The 13,122-nt window shown below is 43.9% G+C and overlaps 2 protein-coding genes across 2 annotated transcripts in view; one reads left to right on the top strand and one right to left on the bottom strand.

Moving 5' to 3' along the window:
* The first annotated feature begins 927 nt into the window (after positions 1–927).
* On the top strand, positions 928–5,055 carry LOC104135232 (putative UDP-GlcNAc:betaGal beta-1,3-N-acetylglucosaminyltransferase LOC100288842). Its single transcript, XM_035888597.1, has one exon. The coding sequence runs from the start codon at positions 2,601–2,603 to the stop codon at positions 3,717–3,719; it is 1,119 nt and encodes a 372-aa protein (XP_035744490.1). The 5' UTR covers positions 928–2,600; the 3' UTR covers positions 3,720–5,055.
* Positions 5,056–5,189: 134 nt separating this feature from the next.
* The window catches only part of PSMD5 (proteasome 26S subunit, non-ATPase 5), a 9,890-nt gene continuing 1,957 nt past the window's right edge, over positions 5,190–13,122 (bottom strand). Inside the window, exons 2-10 of the mRNA XM_035888609.1 lie at positions 12,826–13,034; positions 11,994–12,107; positions 11,433–11,561; positions 10,587–10,696; positions 10,028–10,170; positions 9,344–9,535; positions 8,408–8,517; positions 7,585–7,725; positions 5,190–7,088 (exon numbers count right to left, since the gene is read on the bottom strand). Coding sequence (XP_035744502.1) covers positions 6,831–7,088; positions 7,585–7,725; positions 8,408–8,517; positions 9,344–9,535; positions 10,028–10,170; positions 10,587–10,696; positions 11,433–11,561; positions 11,994–12,107; positions 12,826–13,034 — 1,406 coding nt within the window. The 3' untranslated portion in view covers positions 5,190–6,830. The remainder of the gene's footprint in view (positions 7,089–7,584; positions 7,726–8,407; positions 8,518–9,343; positions 9,536–10,027; positions 10,171–10,586; positions 10,697–11,432; positions 11,562–11,993; positions 12,108–12,825; positions 13,035–13,122) is intronic.

Below are 13,122 nucleotides of genomic sequence, written 5' to 3'. Positions count from 1 at the left end.
GGGGCCATAGCACTATATTATTATACAGAAAAAATATTGCCTTATTAGCTTTTTATTTCAGAGAACGCATTTAACTGACATTTCCCGTGCTGACAGCTTGCCAAGCTTCAAAGCGCAATTTCTGCAAGGATTATAACGACCGTGAGCCTGGTCCAGATGAAGCTGTATCCCAGCTGCCACACAAGCTCTGGGAAAGGAGTTTTTCCCAGTTTTGGAGAGCCTAAAGATGAGGTCCGTGTTGGGACGCACGGGCTGTGTGTGTTTAGGCCGTCTTACAGGGGGGCATGATGCACTTCCAAGCTGTGACTGCATTTTGGAGACCTGGTTTCTTCTGTAATTCCAGTGGCTTCCTACAGCAGTGCAGATCTCCCAGCAGGTGTGGGAAAGATCTCCCAGTCCTGCCACAGACCCATGGGCAGGGCTGGGAGAGCTCAGGGGCCCAGCCAGAGCTGGAGGATTAACCCTTGCCAGAAATCAAAGCTCTTCTCCATCTCCCTGGGGCATTTGGCTGCAGCAGGCTCCCCAAAGGATGCTTCAGGGAGGATTGCAATGGTCAGAGCATCGCACCCTGAGCAAGGCACATGGTGAAGGCAAACCACAGCAACGCTGCATCCTCCTTGCACCCGTTCACCCAAGGATGCAGTAACAGAAATGCACCCTTACCTTCAAAAAAATCTTTCCAAAATAAACAAAAAAAAAAAGAAATCACAATCTCTCTGCTCTCACACGGAGGCTGGACTTCCCACGCTTGTGCTGATGAAGGCTGATGCCTCCCACCACAATTTGCCCATCAAACAGCATCGCCATCCACCCCCTCCGCCCCTTCCCGGGGGCTGCTGGGGACCCACAAGCCCCTCTCCCCCCCTCAGCGCTCCACAGGCCCCACAGCTTGCGGACCTGCTGCCAAACCCAACTCTCACCCCCGCTGACACCTCCATCCTGTTTGTGGTGCCTTTGGCATTTCCCCCTCCAGCACTTCCAGTCCCCTGTGGCTTCCCCAAGCCAGCCAGCTCCAGCGCAGCCCACGGCTGGGCCAGCATTAACACACGGTGGCCTCGGCTGAGCCGGAGCCTCCACTGAAGGCAGGAGCCTGTCCAGGGATGGATCATGGCAGCTCTTCACCAGCACACACAACCACAACAGCATAAATCCCCGTAGTCATTCAGAACCACGGAACAACATTGTGTGGACAGAAAGCAAAGGACCAAGCTAACACAGCTCATTGGGGTTCACATCCCCGCTTCAGTAAACGGATGCTGGAGGGGCAAGAGGGGGGAGGGACACACACCAAAACATCCCCAGCCTCCTGGCCACAGGCCCTCTGGATGAGCAGCATCAGTGCCCCTGCACAGCCCCTCCTCGTGCCTCGCTCCCAGGGGCCCACCGAAAAACAGGCCTGGTACTAAGTGATGCCCTGAACTTCCTCAGCTCCAGGAGCAATCAAGAGAGCCAAGCGAGGCGCCTTGCCGGGAGTGGGGTCACAGCTCCCACAGCTCCAACGCCAGCACAGGGAAAGCCACTTGGTACCCCCCTCCCTGCTCAGCCCACTCCCCCCATGCTAGAGACAGCCTGGCCCAGCAGTGCCCATGGCCTTCGGGCGACCTCCACATCCATGGGGACCCCACACAAGGCAAACCCGCAAGTTCACGCCCCAAACCTCCATCTCAGGAGATGCAGAGTGCTCAGTGCAGGGGTCAACTGCCCTGGATGGGGGAACCAACACCAAACTGACACAGCTGTAAAAAAAAAAACCAAACCCAAAACCAAATTGGCAGACCTAGCACAGCTTCACAACAGTACCAGAGGCCCCCTTTTACCAAGCAAGCCATAGCAGTTGCTTCACTTTATTTCTCAGAAACCCAACCACAAGTGTCAGGAATTACTAAAGGGAAAGGCTAGAGTTTTGCTTGCTTTGTGTTTTATGCAGCTGCAACACGATCGTCCCCTGGGATCACCTTTCCTCCCCGCAGGCAGGTGAGGTGGAAGCCATAGTCTCTGGGTACTGGGCAGTAACTGGATCCTGCAGACCCAGATACAGACGCTGCCCCGTAAGCCTCTGCCGGGGAGAAACTGCCTCTGCTGTGAACACAGACCCTGCTGCGGGGAGAACTCCCCCCACCATGCAGGTAAGTCCTTCGGCTTGTTGCTCAGCGCAGCACGGAGGCTGGCATGAGGCTGTTCCTCTGGGACAACAGCTTCTCTTTGGCTCCTTACCCTGCCAGCTTTCACACGGTGTCGTCAGGCCAAGCACCAACGGCTCTCCTTTGAGGACACATTAACCTTACAGGTCCTCGTTAGCATCTCAGGCCTTCGGTAACAGGTTAAAAACAGTCAGAAAATATTAATAGCGAGTTATTCCTCAGTATTTGCATGCATGGACGTGCAGAAAGAAGCCTTCTAAACTACAGCGTGGTAATGTCCTTCTCGCTTGGGATCTCGCTGTACCACAAGCAGCAGGGCTGCTGAGGTTTCTAGGAGGAAGAGAGCCTTACACTAAGAATACAAAGACCACAGTCTAAAAGTCGTGATTGTTTTGCATGAATATATTAGAAAAACAAAGAAAAGCCTTTCTGTTCTAATAGCAAGAGATTTCAGTGTCCATGTCTTCTCCTCCCCAGCTGACACTCTGCAGGCTCCGGACTCACCAGTGGTGCTTCATTCTCTTCAATGTCTTGCTTTTCCACATACTGCTTTTTGGGGCGGATTTACTGGAGGAATACTTCCTGCGGTCATTGCCTCTTTCTTACACTGACGCAAAGGCGCTTGAAATCCGGGAGAGGGCCAGGAAGCTAGATAGGGATCCCCTGAGGGCCAACCTCTCTTACGCTGTCAGCAGTGCAGCAACATGCTCCCATCAAGAGATATTTTTGCTCATTCTCATCTTCAGTAGCCCAGAAAACAGGACAAGGCGCGACGCGATCAGGCAGACATGGGGCAACGTGACAGACACCCGAGGTTATGCTCTCCTTGCTCTGTTTGCGTTAGGAAAGCCAGCTTCAGTAACCACCCAGCTGGAGATCAATGAAGAGTCTCAAAAGCACAGAGACATTATTGAAGGCAGTTTCATTGATTCTCCCGAGACGCAGACACAGAAGATGTTGATGAGTGTGGAGTGGGCAGTGACTTTCTGTCCCCATGCAAGGTATATTCTTAAAACAGATGAAGACATGTTTGTCGGTATTCCAAGTCTGGCTGGATACCTGCTCAGCTTAACCCAGCTAGAGGACATTTACGTTGGGAGGGTTGTTCATCAAGGAGCGCCCGACAGAGACCCCGAAAGCCCTGGCTTCGTTCCCATCCATCAATACTCACAGGAGTTTTACCCCGATTACTGCGACGGGAGCGCTTTCGTCATGTCCCAGGACGTCGCTCGCAAGGTGTACGTGGCCGCCACGGAGGTGCCAGTTTCAGTGCCCCCCGATGTCTTTGTCGGAATCTGTGCTAAAAAAGCCGGCATCGCTCCCATTCACAGCTCTCGATTTTCTGGGGAGAAGCACATCAGCTACAATCGATGCTGCTATAAATTCATTTTCACCTCTTCCAACGTGAAAGAGGACGAGTTATTTCAAGACTGGAAAGAAACAAACGATGGGGAAGATTGCTCATTACTCGAAACTTACTACGGCCTGGTGTCCTGCAAGGTTTTGACCTATATTGATAAGTTCAAACAGTTCAACTTAGACAGAATTAAAAATGAGGTTCTTCATTTCACCAATTAACTCTTCCGAAGAAAGTCTGCATTTTCTTTTACCAGCTGTTTTATCCTGTTAACAGCCAGTAATAACGATCTCCTCTCAAAGTTAGCTCTCTTCCCTCCAACAGCAAACGAATTCTCAGTGCTCTAGTGTGGGAGTGGATGTACTCTAGCTACCGATCTACCTGCAAGTGCATGCATACAAGTTAAAAAAACCAAAAGTATTCCAAGAAACTGTCTGTATCCAGTCCTCTACCTTATGCCAAAACCCCTTCTGTGTTTTTATCTGAGTGAGGCATCACCTACTTCCAAATATTTTGTAACGAAAGGGAATCTTTCCATCCACAAAAAGGAGCTACTTCCGAGCCGCCTGTTTAACAGTACCAGTGAAGCTACCGAACAGCTTAGAGTGGGAACAGACATTGAACCATCGTGGGAATGGCTTGGGTAAACAGCCCGGGGAGGTTCTAGGCAAGAAATCCACCCTACCTGTTGAAGGATCCTGTATTTCTGTCAGTCATGGCATCAGAGAAACACCGACACAAGCACCTCCATGCCGTTACACACACCACAAATCCACCAGTGTACCGGTAACACCAACCTTACTCAAAATGCAAAAATTCCCCAAATTAGGAACCGGCCTCAGAACACAACCTCACCCATGCCTGCACCCTCCGGGTTAACTCTCCCGCATCAGCTCTTTCAGCAGCAGGAAGACTGGCCAGACAGATCGGTTCTACGGTTGCGAGGCACGCGCGGACCTTTGCAGGTCCCACCGTGACTGAAGGGACAGGGAGGTGCGCTCCGAAGGATCCACCGTTCGTTCTTCAGTACCACGCTACGCTGCTTGTTAACCGGGGTCAAGTGACGAGCTTTGGGTTTGGGGGGGGTTTGGTTATTTTATTTATTTATTTTTTTTTTTAAACAGAGTTCAAGTTCAGCACATTACCTCAATTCTCATTTTTTCTCAATTATCTCCACCTGTTACTTCACGGGGGAAGGAGGACAGGGACAACATGCTTAAATTTTCCCACTGTACCCGACACACCAGCAGCAACATGTAAACCACACGGCAATACACAGGATGGGTAGGGAACTACATGTGAATAATAAGAGGTAAGCGTCTGATCAACTAATGGGAATGTTGAGCTCAAAGCTCAACAAAATAAAGCATATGTGCATATATAAAAAATCCCCTTGTTTGGCATCTCTGTGTGTTCTAAAATATTGTATTTGGCAAACATACCATGCAAAGCAGATGCTAAAGACTTTGCACACAGAGTAGCCTTCAAAAGCAACAGCTGAAAACACACACGGGAGAGACTCATGAATTGCAGAAAAGGTTTATATATTGATTTCTTTTACTGAGATTTTAGTATACAGCTCATACAGAGCTACCAGTGCACAAAGCCACCTAAAATAACAAAGCTGAACTGTCCAATACAAGTGCAAACTCAGGACATCTATACTCTTTGGTTTCCTTTTTAATGCTTTCATGTTTTTTCTGGATGCAGGAATCACGAAGCTTTTGCGCTCCCTCCGCTCACAAACGAGACGCTGCGCACCGCATTTCTCACTTAGCAGATGTTTATTATGCACATCTAGGATGAAAGCGTCAGCAGTAGTGTAATGCTGGATGACAACTTTTGTACATAAGAGATCATAAGCAGCAAGGCAGATCACCTGCATTCAGAGAGCTTATTAAACATTAAGGGATCTTCCCCAACTGCCCCGCTCCTCTGAGTCCGCTTTGACACCTTGCCAGCAATTTTTGGCAGGCGATACCATCACCTCCACCGCAGCTCAAAGCTACTACAAGCGAGAAAAGTGTTACTGCGCGAGTAGATCATCCCACTTCACTTGGCAGAGCGGGGACACGGGGCGAGTACTTTCCACAGAGGCAATGCCTGACCTGACACACTACGAAAATAAGCCCAGAAGTATTATGTTTATTATGCTACTCCCAGCTATTCCTCAGATTTGTTTCTTAATGTCCTCACCAAAAATAATATAAACCTTTTGTCTAAAGTACACTATGGTCTCTGTTTTATGGACCAAGACACATCAGATGCCACTAGAGCATCCAGCTAGTCCTGCATCTCATCCGCAGCTCGCTGCCCACCTCCGGAGGAAGATACACGGCGTCGTAAGGTACTGCATTTCCATATTCCTAATGCAGTCCACGCCCTTAAACAGGAAAGCTTTGTCTTCTTGCCCCTTTTATTCTAACTCAAGCAACTAAAATTATACTTTTTTTTTTTAAATAACACTTACAATTAAAAAAATTTCTCTCTGTTAAAAAATAGTGTAAACAATTTAAGATTTGGTTCTGAAGTAGCCTTGTAGTGCTACAGCTCGTGCTTCCTTCTGAGCAAGTAAACTGAGCTGCCATACAAAGTCGCATTCAACAAGTGAGACAAAGCTCCCTGTGCTGTTTTATACACTAGAGCTTGCATCCGTTTGTTTTTAAAAGGGCTAAGAGCTTTTTTTTCATCCTCAGCATAAAATGTAAACAATATTTAGGATTATTTATTCAAGCAAGGCTTACATCCAGCAAGCTGAAAACAGAAGAGAATCCAGTTCGTACTCCCTCAAATGGACAGAACATTACTAGCTTATTCTTACCAACAGGGTTTCTGACAGAATATGACTGGATAAAAGAGTATGTTCCATGCAAGTACCAAGTTTGGCAGATATAAAAAAAATTTTAAAAACCCAGAAACTATGGCAGCATCTGAGGTTACAAACCTCAAAGTGTTTTGGTGTTGGTTTTTTTAATTGAACTGTGACCTACTGAGAAAACACGATAGGAACTCCAAACCCAAGAACAGTTTAACTGAACAATGATAATTCCTGCAAAATAAAACAGTCAGCAGTTGACAGAGTGCTTACCTGGGTTACTTGTTTCACGACAGCACACAGAGAGCTTCTGCCATGACATTCTATGGGAAATTATGCTGTGCCCTATAGGTTTTGGTTTGCTCTCAGACTCCCATCTCAAATAGTCAAAGTGCTTTACACTCCTTTAAAGGGACAATCTAAAGGGACTCCAGGGTGGGGAGTCTTGACACCTTATATCTTAACACCTATTTCAGTAACGTGGCTTGCAGGGAGGGGAACCGAGACATCAGTGACATTATTCTGCTCCTTCCACAGCTGTAGTAGAAACTGCCTTAACATAATAAGGGCCTTCATGCAGGTAAGCCCTGAGCCTCAAGTAATACTGATTTCCAAAGATTTCCGCGATTGTTTTAGAGTTTACGAGGGCCTTAACCAGTTCATATTTGGCATCCTTCGAAGCTTTGTCAGGCTCCACAGATCTATCCACAATGTACTCCACAAACCCTGGACTGGCAAGCATCAACTTCTGGGCCCATGGTTGATTTGCGATAGCCTAAACACGAAGACAAAGTGAGGGGAGAGGGGGAAACGCCTCATTTTAAAAACAACAACAAAAAAACCCCCAAGTCACACAGTAGGCTGTTATGCAAATAGCCAAGGAACAGGAAAAAAATGAAATGGGGTATTCATGCTACACAATAGTTACACAACCACCACAAATCAAGCAGCAGAGTTTAACACTGGAAAACAAGTACAGCACGGTGCTTATCTTTAAAGTTTTAAGTGAATTATCACAGCAGGGCCTCTGATATTGAAGCAGCGTGCTAGAGTATAGCTGTTGCTTTCCCCCCCCCCCTCCAATTTATAAGAAAATAAGCATTACAGACATGACATGCCTGCTGTGTTATTTAAATGGTGGATGCAAGCGGGGCACAATGAAAAAGGCCTTATTTCCAACCACTTCAACAAGAAGTTTGTGGCATTCACTTAAAATCTGAGACAGTGTCAATACAATTCCCACCTGATCGTTAAAAACAGGAAGCACTTACAGTAAATACCCGTAAAGCCCCACAGTGGAGATCAGGGAATGGCTGAGTACTGATGCTCCTGAAGAGTTCCAAGGGCTGGCTAGACAAGGACGTGAACCATGATTCAGTCATTCTTAAAAGGTCTTCCGTCTGCTGCTCTGGCTACACGCATCAGAGAAACGTACAGAAATGAAAGAGTTTGGTTAGGATTATGAAAAGCTTTTAAGTTTTGAGTATATGTTCAATAGTTAAGGAAATTACTTAAAACAAACCACCAGCAGATTAAGCTGAAATGGTTTAAATTTCCAACTTATTTTCAAGAATGAAGAAATGGCGTTCTAGGTCTCATTTAGCTTGGAGGACAGATTTAAATAAATTCATTTTGACACACAAGACAAGTGCTATGCTGGAGCACTGTCCTGCAAGACAAGTGAAAATGGCTTACTTAGGAGCTACACTATTAAAACCACATCACTGGAGCTAAAGAACATACACAGGGATTAGAGCAGTTTGACATTATCCCTTTAAAGCACAGGATATTAAGCTGTTTACTCTCATTCCCTTGCCAATGCCATCTTGACTTCATGTTTTATAAACAGATTTCAGAACACCTGGCTTCTTACAAACAAACTCAAACTTTAAGCAAACAAATAAATCAGGGAAATTCAAAACAGTAAAGTTAATGACTCAGAATACTGGAAAGCTACCACTTCTACCTAAACTAGATGCTGCAAAAGGTCTTCACACAATTAGTCAGATGCATAATAATTTCATTCTTGTAGATATTAAAAAAAAAAAACAAACCTCTAAAAGACAAGGACAACAAACCAAACCACAAACTCACAGGCAAGTGAAGAAGAGATGAAATTGCATCCAAGCATCGAAGTCGTAACTCCGTGGGCGCATTCTTTGCCTGGTGCCCTATTCTGTTTAACAGATTTTGAAATCTACTTCCTTTGAAAATAAAAACAAAAGTGCTTTTAATTAATTCAGATAGGCCACTACAGGAGTACAAAGTTACCCGTCAGTCACATTATGCTACATTGACTGGTAGAATGAATGTTGTACATTAAACCCAAGAAAGGCAACTTCTTGACGTACTATAATAAAAGCAGTCTAAAATTCTCTTTCCTTCATACAGATCCAAGATAGACAAATCCAAAGCTTTTATGTTAATCCTCCAGACTACCCAAACATTTCCAAAAAGGAAGTTGTGTGTCATGGATAATCGAGTTATCTTGGGAAGTGTGGACCCTAGTACACTTGTAATTAGCAATCTTCAATCCCATTTGCCAATACTCCAATAGCTATGTGCCAATACAGATTTTTCACTTAAAAAGCAAAGTTCAGACTAGCAGCAAGAAGTCCAGCACCTACTTTGAATCCTCTGAACAGTTTTATATTAAGAGAAACAATGCAGTCTTTACAGAAGTACCATTACATGATAGTTCATATTTTTCTAATCCCAGGGAGAAGGTTGTAACATCAGTAGAAACAGAGGAATCTAAAATAACACAACTACTGATGGTTCGTATGATGCAGCTCACTAGGAAATAATAATTTGAATCACGCTTGCAATACCAGAATTCTAGCTGCCAGGTATTTTACACTGCCATGCCTGGCAAGACAGTCTAACACCTTATCTGCTATTCAGACACCCTTGATTATTAGATAAATAAATATATTTTTCAATTCCTTTCTCTATTACACCAAACCAATTCACTCTTGTATATTATGACATACCGAGAAAGCTTTATTAAAGAAAAAAAATGATACTAACTAGTTTTCTGTAAAACCTGTTTGCCTTCCACATTCGATCCCAGGATTCCCAACGTGTCCACAGCCACTCCAATCATGGTTGGATCATGACTCTCTGCCATTTCAAAGACTTTTTCCATAAAGACAGGGTATTGTTCACAGATCTGCTGCGGACTGTCCACAACAGCCAGATTTCCAAAAAATTTAACAAATCCTGAGAGAACAAGACCAAAAAAAAAGCATTCAGAGTGGAGGAACTTTAGCAGTAAGTTTAACAATGTCAAAATTAAACATATATTAACATAAGATTGTTTCACTGCTAAACTAGTGTTATTAAGTCTGAATATTGTTTATGAAAAGCAACAGAATAAGGACAGAACTAAGGAACAAGCCAGTATTTTGGAAGCTACTTAATTCATGATGTAACAGCTGTCTTCTTGACTTCATTAAAAAAAGGCTACAGTAACACAAACTTCAAACATACAGTACAGCCTCTCCGGATCTTACCTGTACTACCACTGTTATTGAGTAATATTATTCATGTATTAGATTGCCTTTCAGCATTTTTTGTATACTTCCAACATATATGTTCTAGAATTCAGAAGTTTACATAAGCTTTCAAAACAGAGGCTTAATAGCCCTCTCAATTTAGCTCATCAATAAAAGCAAGCAGTGAACACTGGAAACAAGGAACGCATGATGTAACCTGGTAAATAGAAGCCCGAGAAAGGATCAGACTCTGCACCAACGATGATGTTCGAAATTTTATCAATAATTCCTTGTTGAGCAAGATACTGACGCCCATGTGGAGTATGGGCCAGTGAGGTCACCATCTCTATACACGTAGCTCTGCAACAGACAAACAGTTTGCCCTTTTTCAGATGGGGTTTTGAAGTACTCTGATTAATTAAAAACAGGTTTTCTACCCTTAAGGCAAAATAAACAAAAAACCCAAACCCCAAACTATCCCAGCTGCCCCACACCCCTCCAAGCTCACTCAGCTATCTTACTTTAGAATTCTTTCCAACTGTACACCTTAAGTGTTTATATTGCAGCCCAGCATCATGATTGTCACAGCATACTGGGGAAACTTCATCTTGGTTCTCAAATTTAAGTATACAGTATTTTACACTCAAGGCTGTTTAAAAAGAGGCAGATAAAGTGTTTTCATGAGAAGGGTTTCACAAGAAACACACACAAATGAGTTACTTTAAGACCAAACATCAGAGTTTTAACAAGGGGGGAAGTCTCAATGGCCAACATACCTGACCAGCACATCGTCTCCAGTCAGCTCACCAATTAACTCTGATATTAATCCACTGTTTGCACAGTAGTTTAGTGAATCTGCTGACACCGAAGAAATCTCAACAATTAACTAAACAAAAGCACAGAAAAAAAAAAGGATGGTTTATAAAAACATTACAATGATAACAATTCACCATAATGGTGACTAACCCTATATATATTAAATACAAAATTTCATGATATTTTCATCATTAACCTAAATGTTTGCCTGAAACAAGTTCATGAGGAGTTCCACATTTACAGCACACGCATTTGATTTCTAGCCAGAGTCATCTTCTCTTCAGCAATCACTGCTATCCCCATTAAGCTCTAGAATGGGTAAATTTTATTTCTCCTCTGCCATACATATCCAGACTGACACACGTGGCATCTCTCTCTTTCTGTCTCTTCCCCCCCCTCCAGAAGTTTCAATAGCACTTCACATCCAAAGGTTAAGAAACTCAGCAGCTATTTTACTTTTACTTTCAGAGAAGCAAACATTGAATTTAATCTTTAGTAAGTAACTCTGTGTAGTCCTTCCAATGCCCTATGCACCACAAGTTAGAAAATAAAAGATGTTAATAGTTCTTCACACTTTTGTACCATAAACTAAGAGAAGTTACGACATTATTTGAGGGCCAACACTGCTGTATTCTTCCTACTCCCTTCTAGTCTTGACAAAATGTAGACATGAAGAAGAGTTTGTAAAACGGTGATGAATACCAACTTAAAAGTAAGCCATAAAAATCAGATTGTAATTCAGAACTACAGTCCAGGAGAACTACAGTATCACGTCATTCAAATGCTAACATTGATCGTATCCCTACCTCATAGACTCTGTATCGAACAATATCATTTGTTGCCATGACATTTTTCAAGTCACTCAATAAACTGCTCACAAATAAAGCCTCTAAGCCATCTTGTGTCTGTGCTATTCTTGAGAGAGATTTGATGGCCTGGAAACAAAAACAGCAACTTATTATAAGAAAAACACAAACAGAAGAAAACCCAAGATGATCTGACTTAAGTTTCACTGTTCTTTAGTAACATACTAAATCACATTACACATCTGAAATTGTATTTGCAATTCACTTTTCAATGAGACCGTATCGTTGACAAGAGCTACTGCAATCCAAATCTCTGGCATTAAATTCAGATCTATGGTATCAACAGCTACTGGAACATAACAGTTCTAGGTAAGTTTTCTATCACATCCAAGTAACTTCTGGGCTTAGGGCACCTACATGCTTACAACATCCTTCAAACAGCATAAGGTCTCTCTTCTTCAAAGAAGAGCAGAGGCTGTCACCTCTGACACGGTAGAAAAGGTATTCTGTGCAGCGCCCACATCGATTTGTAGAGGAAGGAAAAAAGAAAGCAATGCTTACCTCTTTGGCCACTGCTATTTTCTCTCCACCAATGCAATTTATGATTTGCCGTAATAGTTCAGGACTATTGAGAATTTCAGTAACAGCATCTGAATTTTCAACAATCCTCCCAACCTAAAGACATGATTAAATAATTACAGAAAACAACATTAAAACAAACTTTTTCCACGCCCAACCTAAAGACATGATTAAATAATTACAGAATTACAGAAAACATTAAAACAAACTTTTTCCACTATAAAGGCAATTCAAGTACTGGAACAACCACCCAGACAGACAGAACCACCATTTTTGGAGATACTCAAGACTCAGCTGGACAATACGCTGCGCAACCTGCTACAAGCTGGTCCTGCTTTTAGCAGGGGGCTGGACCTGAAACCTCTAGAAGTCCCTTCCAAACTACAATGTTCCACAATTCTGTCTTTTAAATTAATGCAACAAGTATCAAGTTACCACAGCCTATCCCTCCTCTGTGTTTCCATAATATTGTTCAAAGTATCCCAAGTAGCAAAACATTGCTGCACTTAATTCTTATGGCCCCTGCTGTCAGTACTGGCTTAGAACATGTGACGGAAGATTCATTTATGAGTTACTTCTGTCAAGACATAGCTTTATACATTACATTTAGCAGACACACCCTAAAGCATTACATTCCAACGCATTGCACAGTATTTACCCAAAAACTGCATGAGCATGTAAGAGCACAGTTCCTGCACTTGACATAGTGCTTTTGTCACAAATTATGACACTAAACAGCAGTAACAGATTAGGACTAACCCAGCCTGGCTCAAGACAGAGCTCTGCCCCCTCCTCCTAGAGGAAAACCCTGTACCTGCGATATGGTGAGGATTTTCACAGAGTCGTTGGGGTGGAAAAGCCCTTTCTGAAGCTCTTCTCTGAAGTTCTGGATCACATAGGCCGGGTCCAGGGCCTGCAGGAGCCTCTCCAGGATGGAAACACACTCAGTCACCTGCTCCCTGGGCGGGACAGAGAGAAAACCAAGCCCTTCAGGAGGGGGAGGCCGCCGGGTGCTCCCAGATCCTCAGCTCGGCCAGCCCCCGCCCTGAAGGAAGGCAGGGAAGGAGACGGAGCCGCCCCGCTCCGGAGGAAAGGGAGAGAGGAGGCGGCG

This window comes from Egretta garzetta, unplaced genomic scaffold, assembly GCF_000687185.1.
Source record: "Egretta garzetta isolate BGI_Z169 unplaced genomic scaffold, ASM68718v1 scaffold211, whole genome shotgun sequence".
Taxonomy (NCBI): domain Eukaryota; kingdom Metazoa; phylum Chordata; class Aves; order Pelecaniformes; family Ardeidae; genus Egretta; species Egretta garzetta.
The sequence above is the reverse complement of the archived record's forward strand: the minus strand, read 5'-3'. Positions and strand labels throughout refer to the sequence as shown.

Coding starts and splice junctions, on each gene's coding strand:
- LOC104135232 (XM_035888597.1), top strand. CDS start 2,601: ATGTCTTCTCCTCCCCAGCTGACACTCTGCAGGCTCCGGACTCACCAG.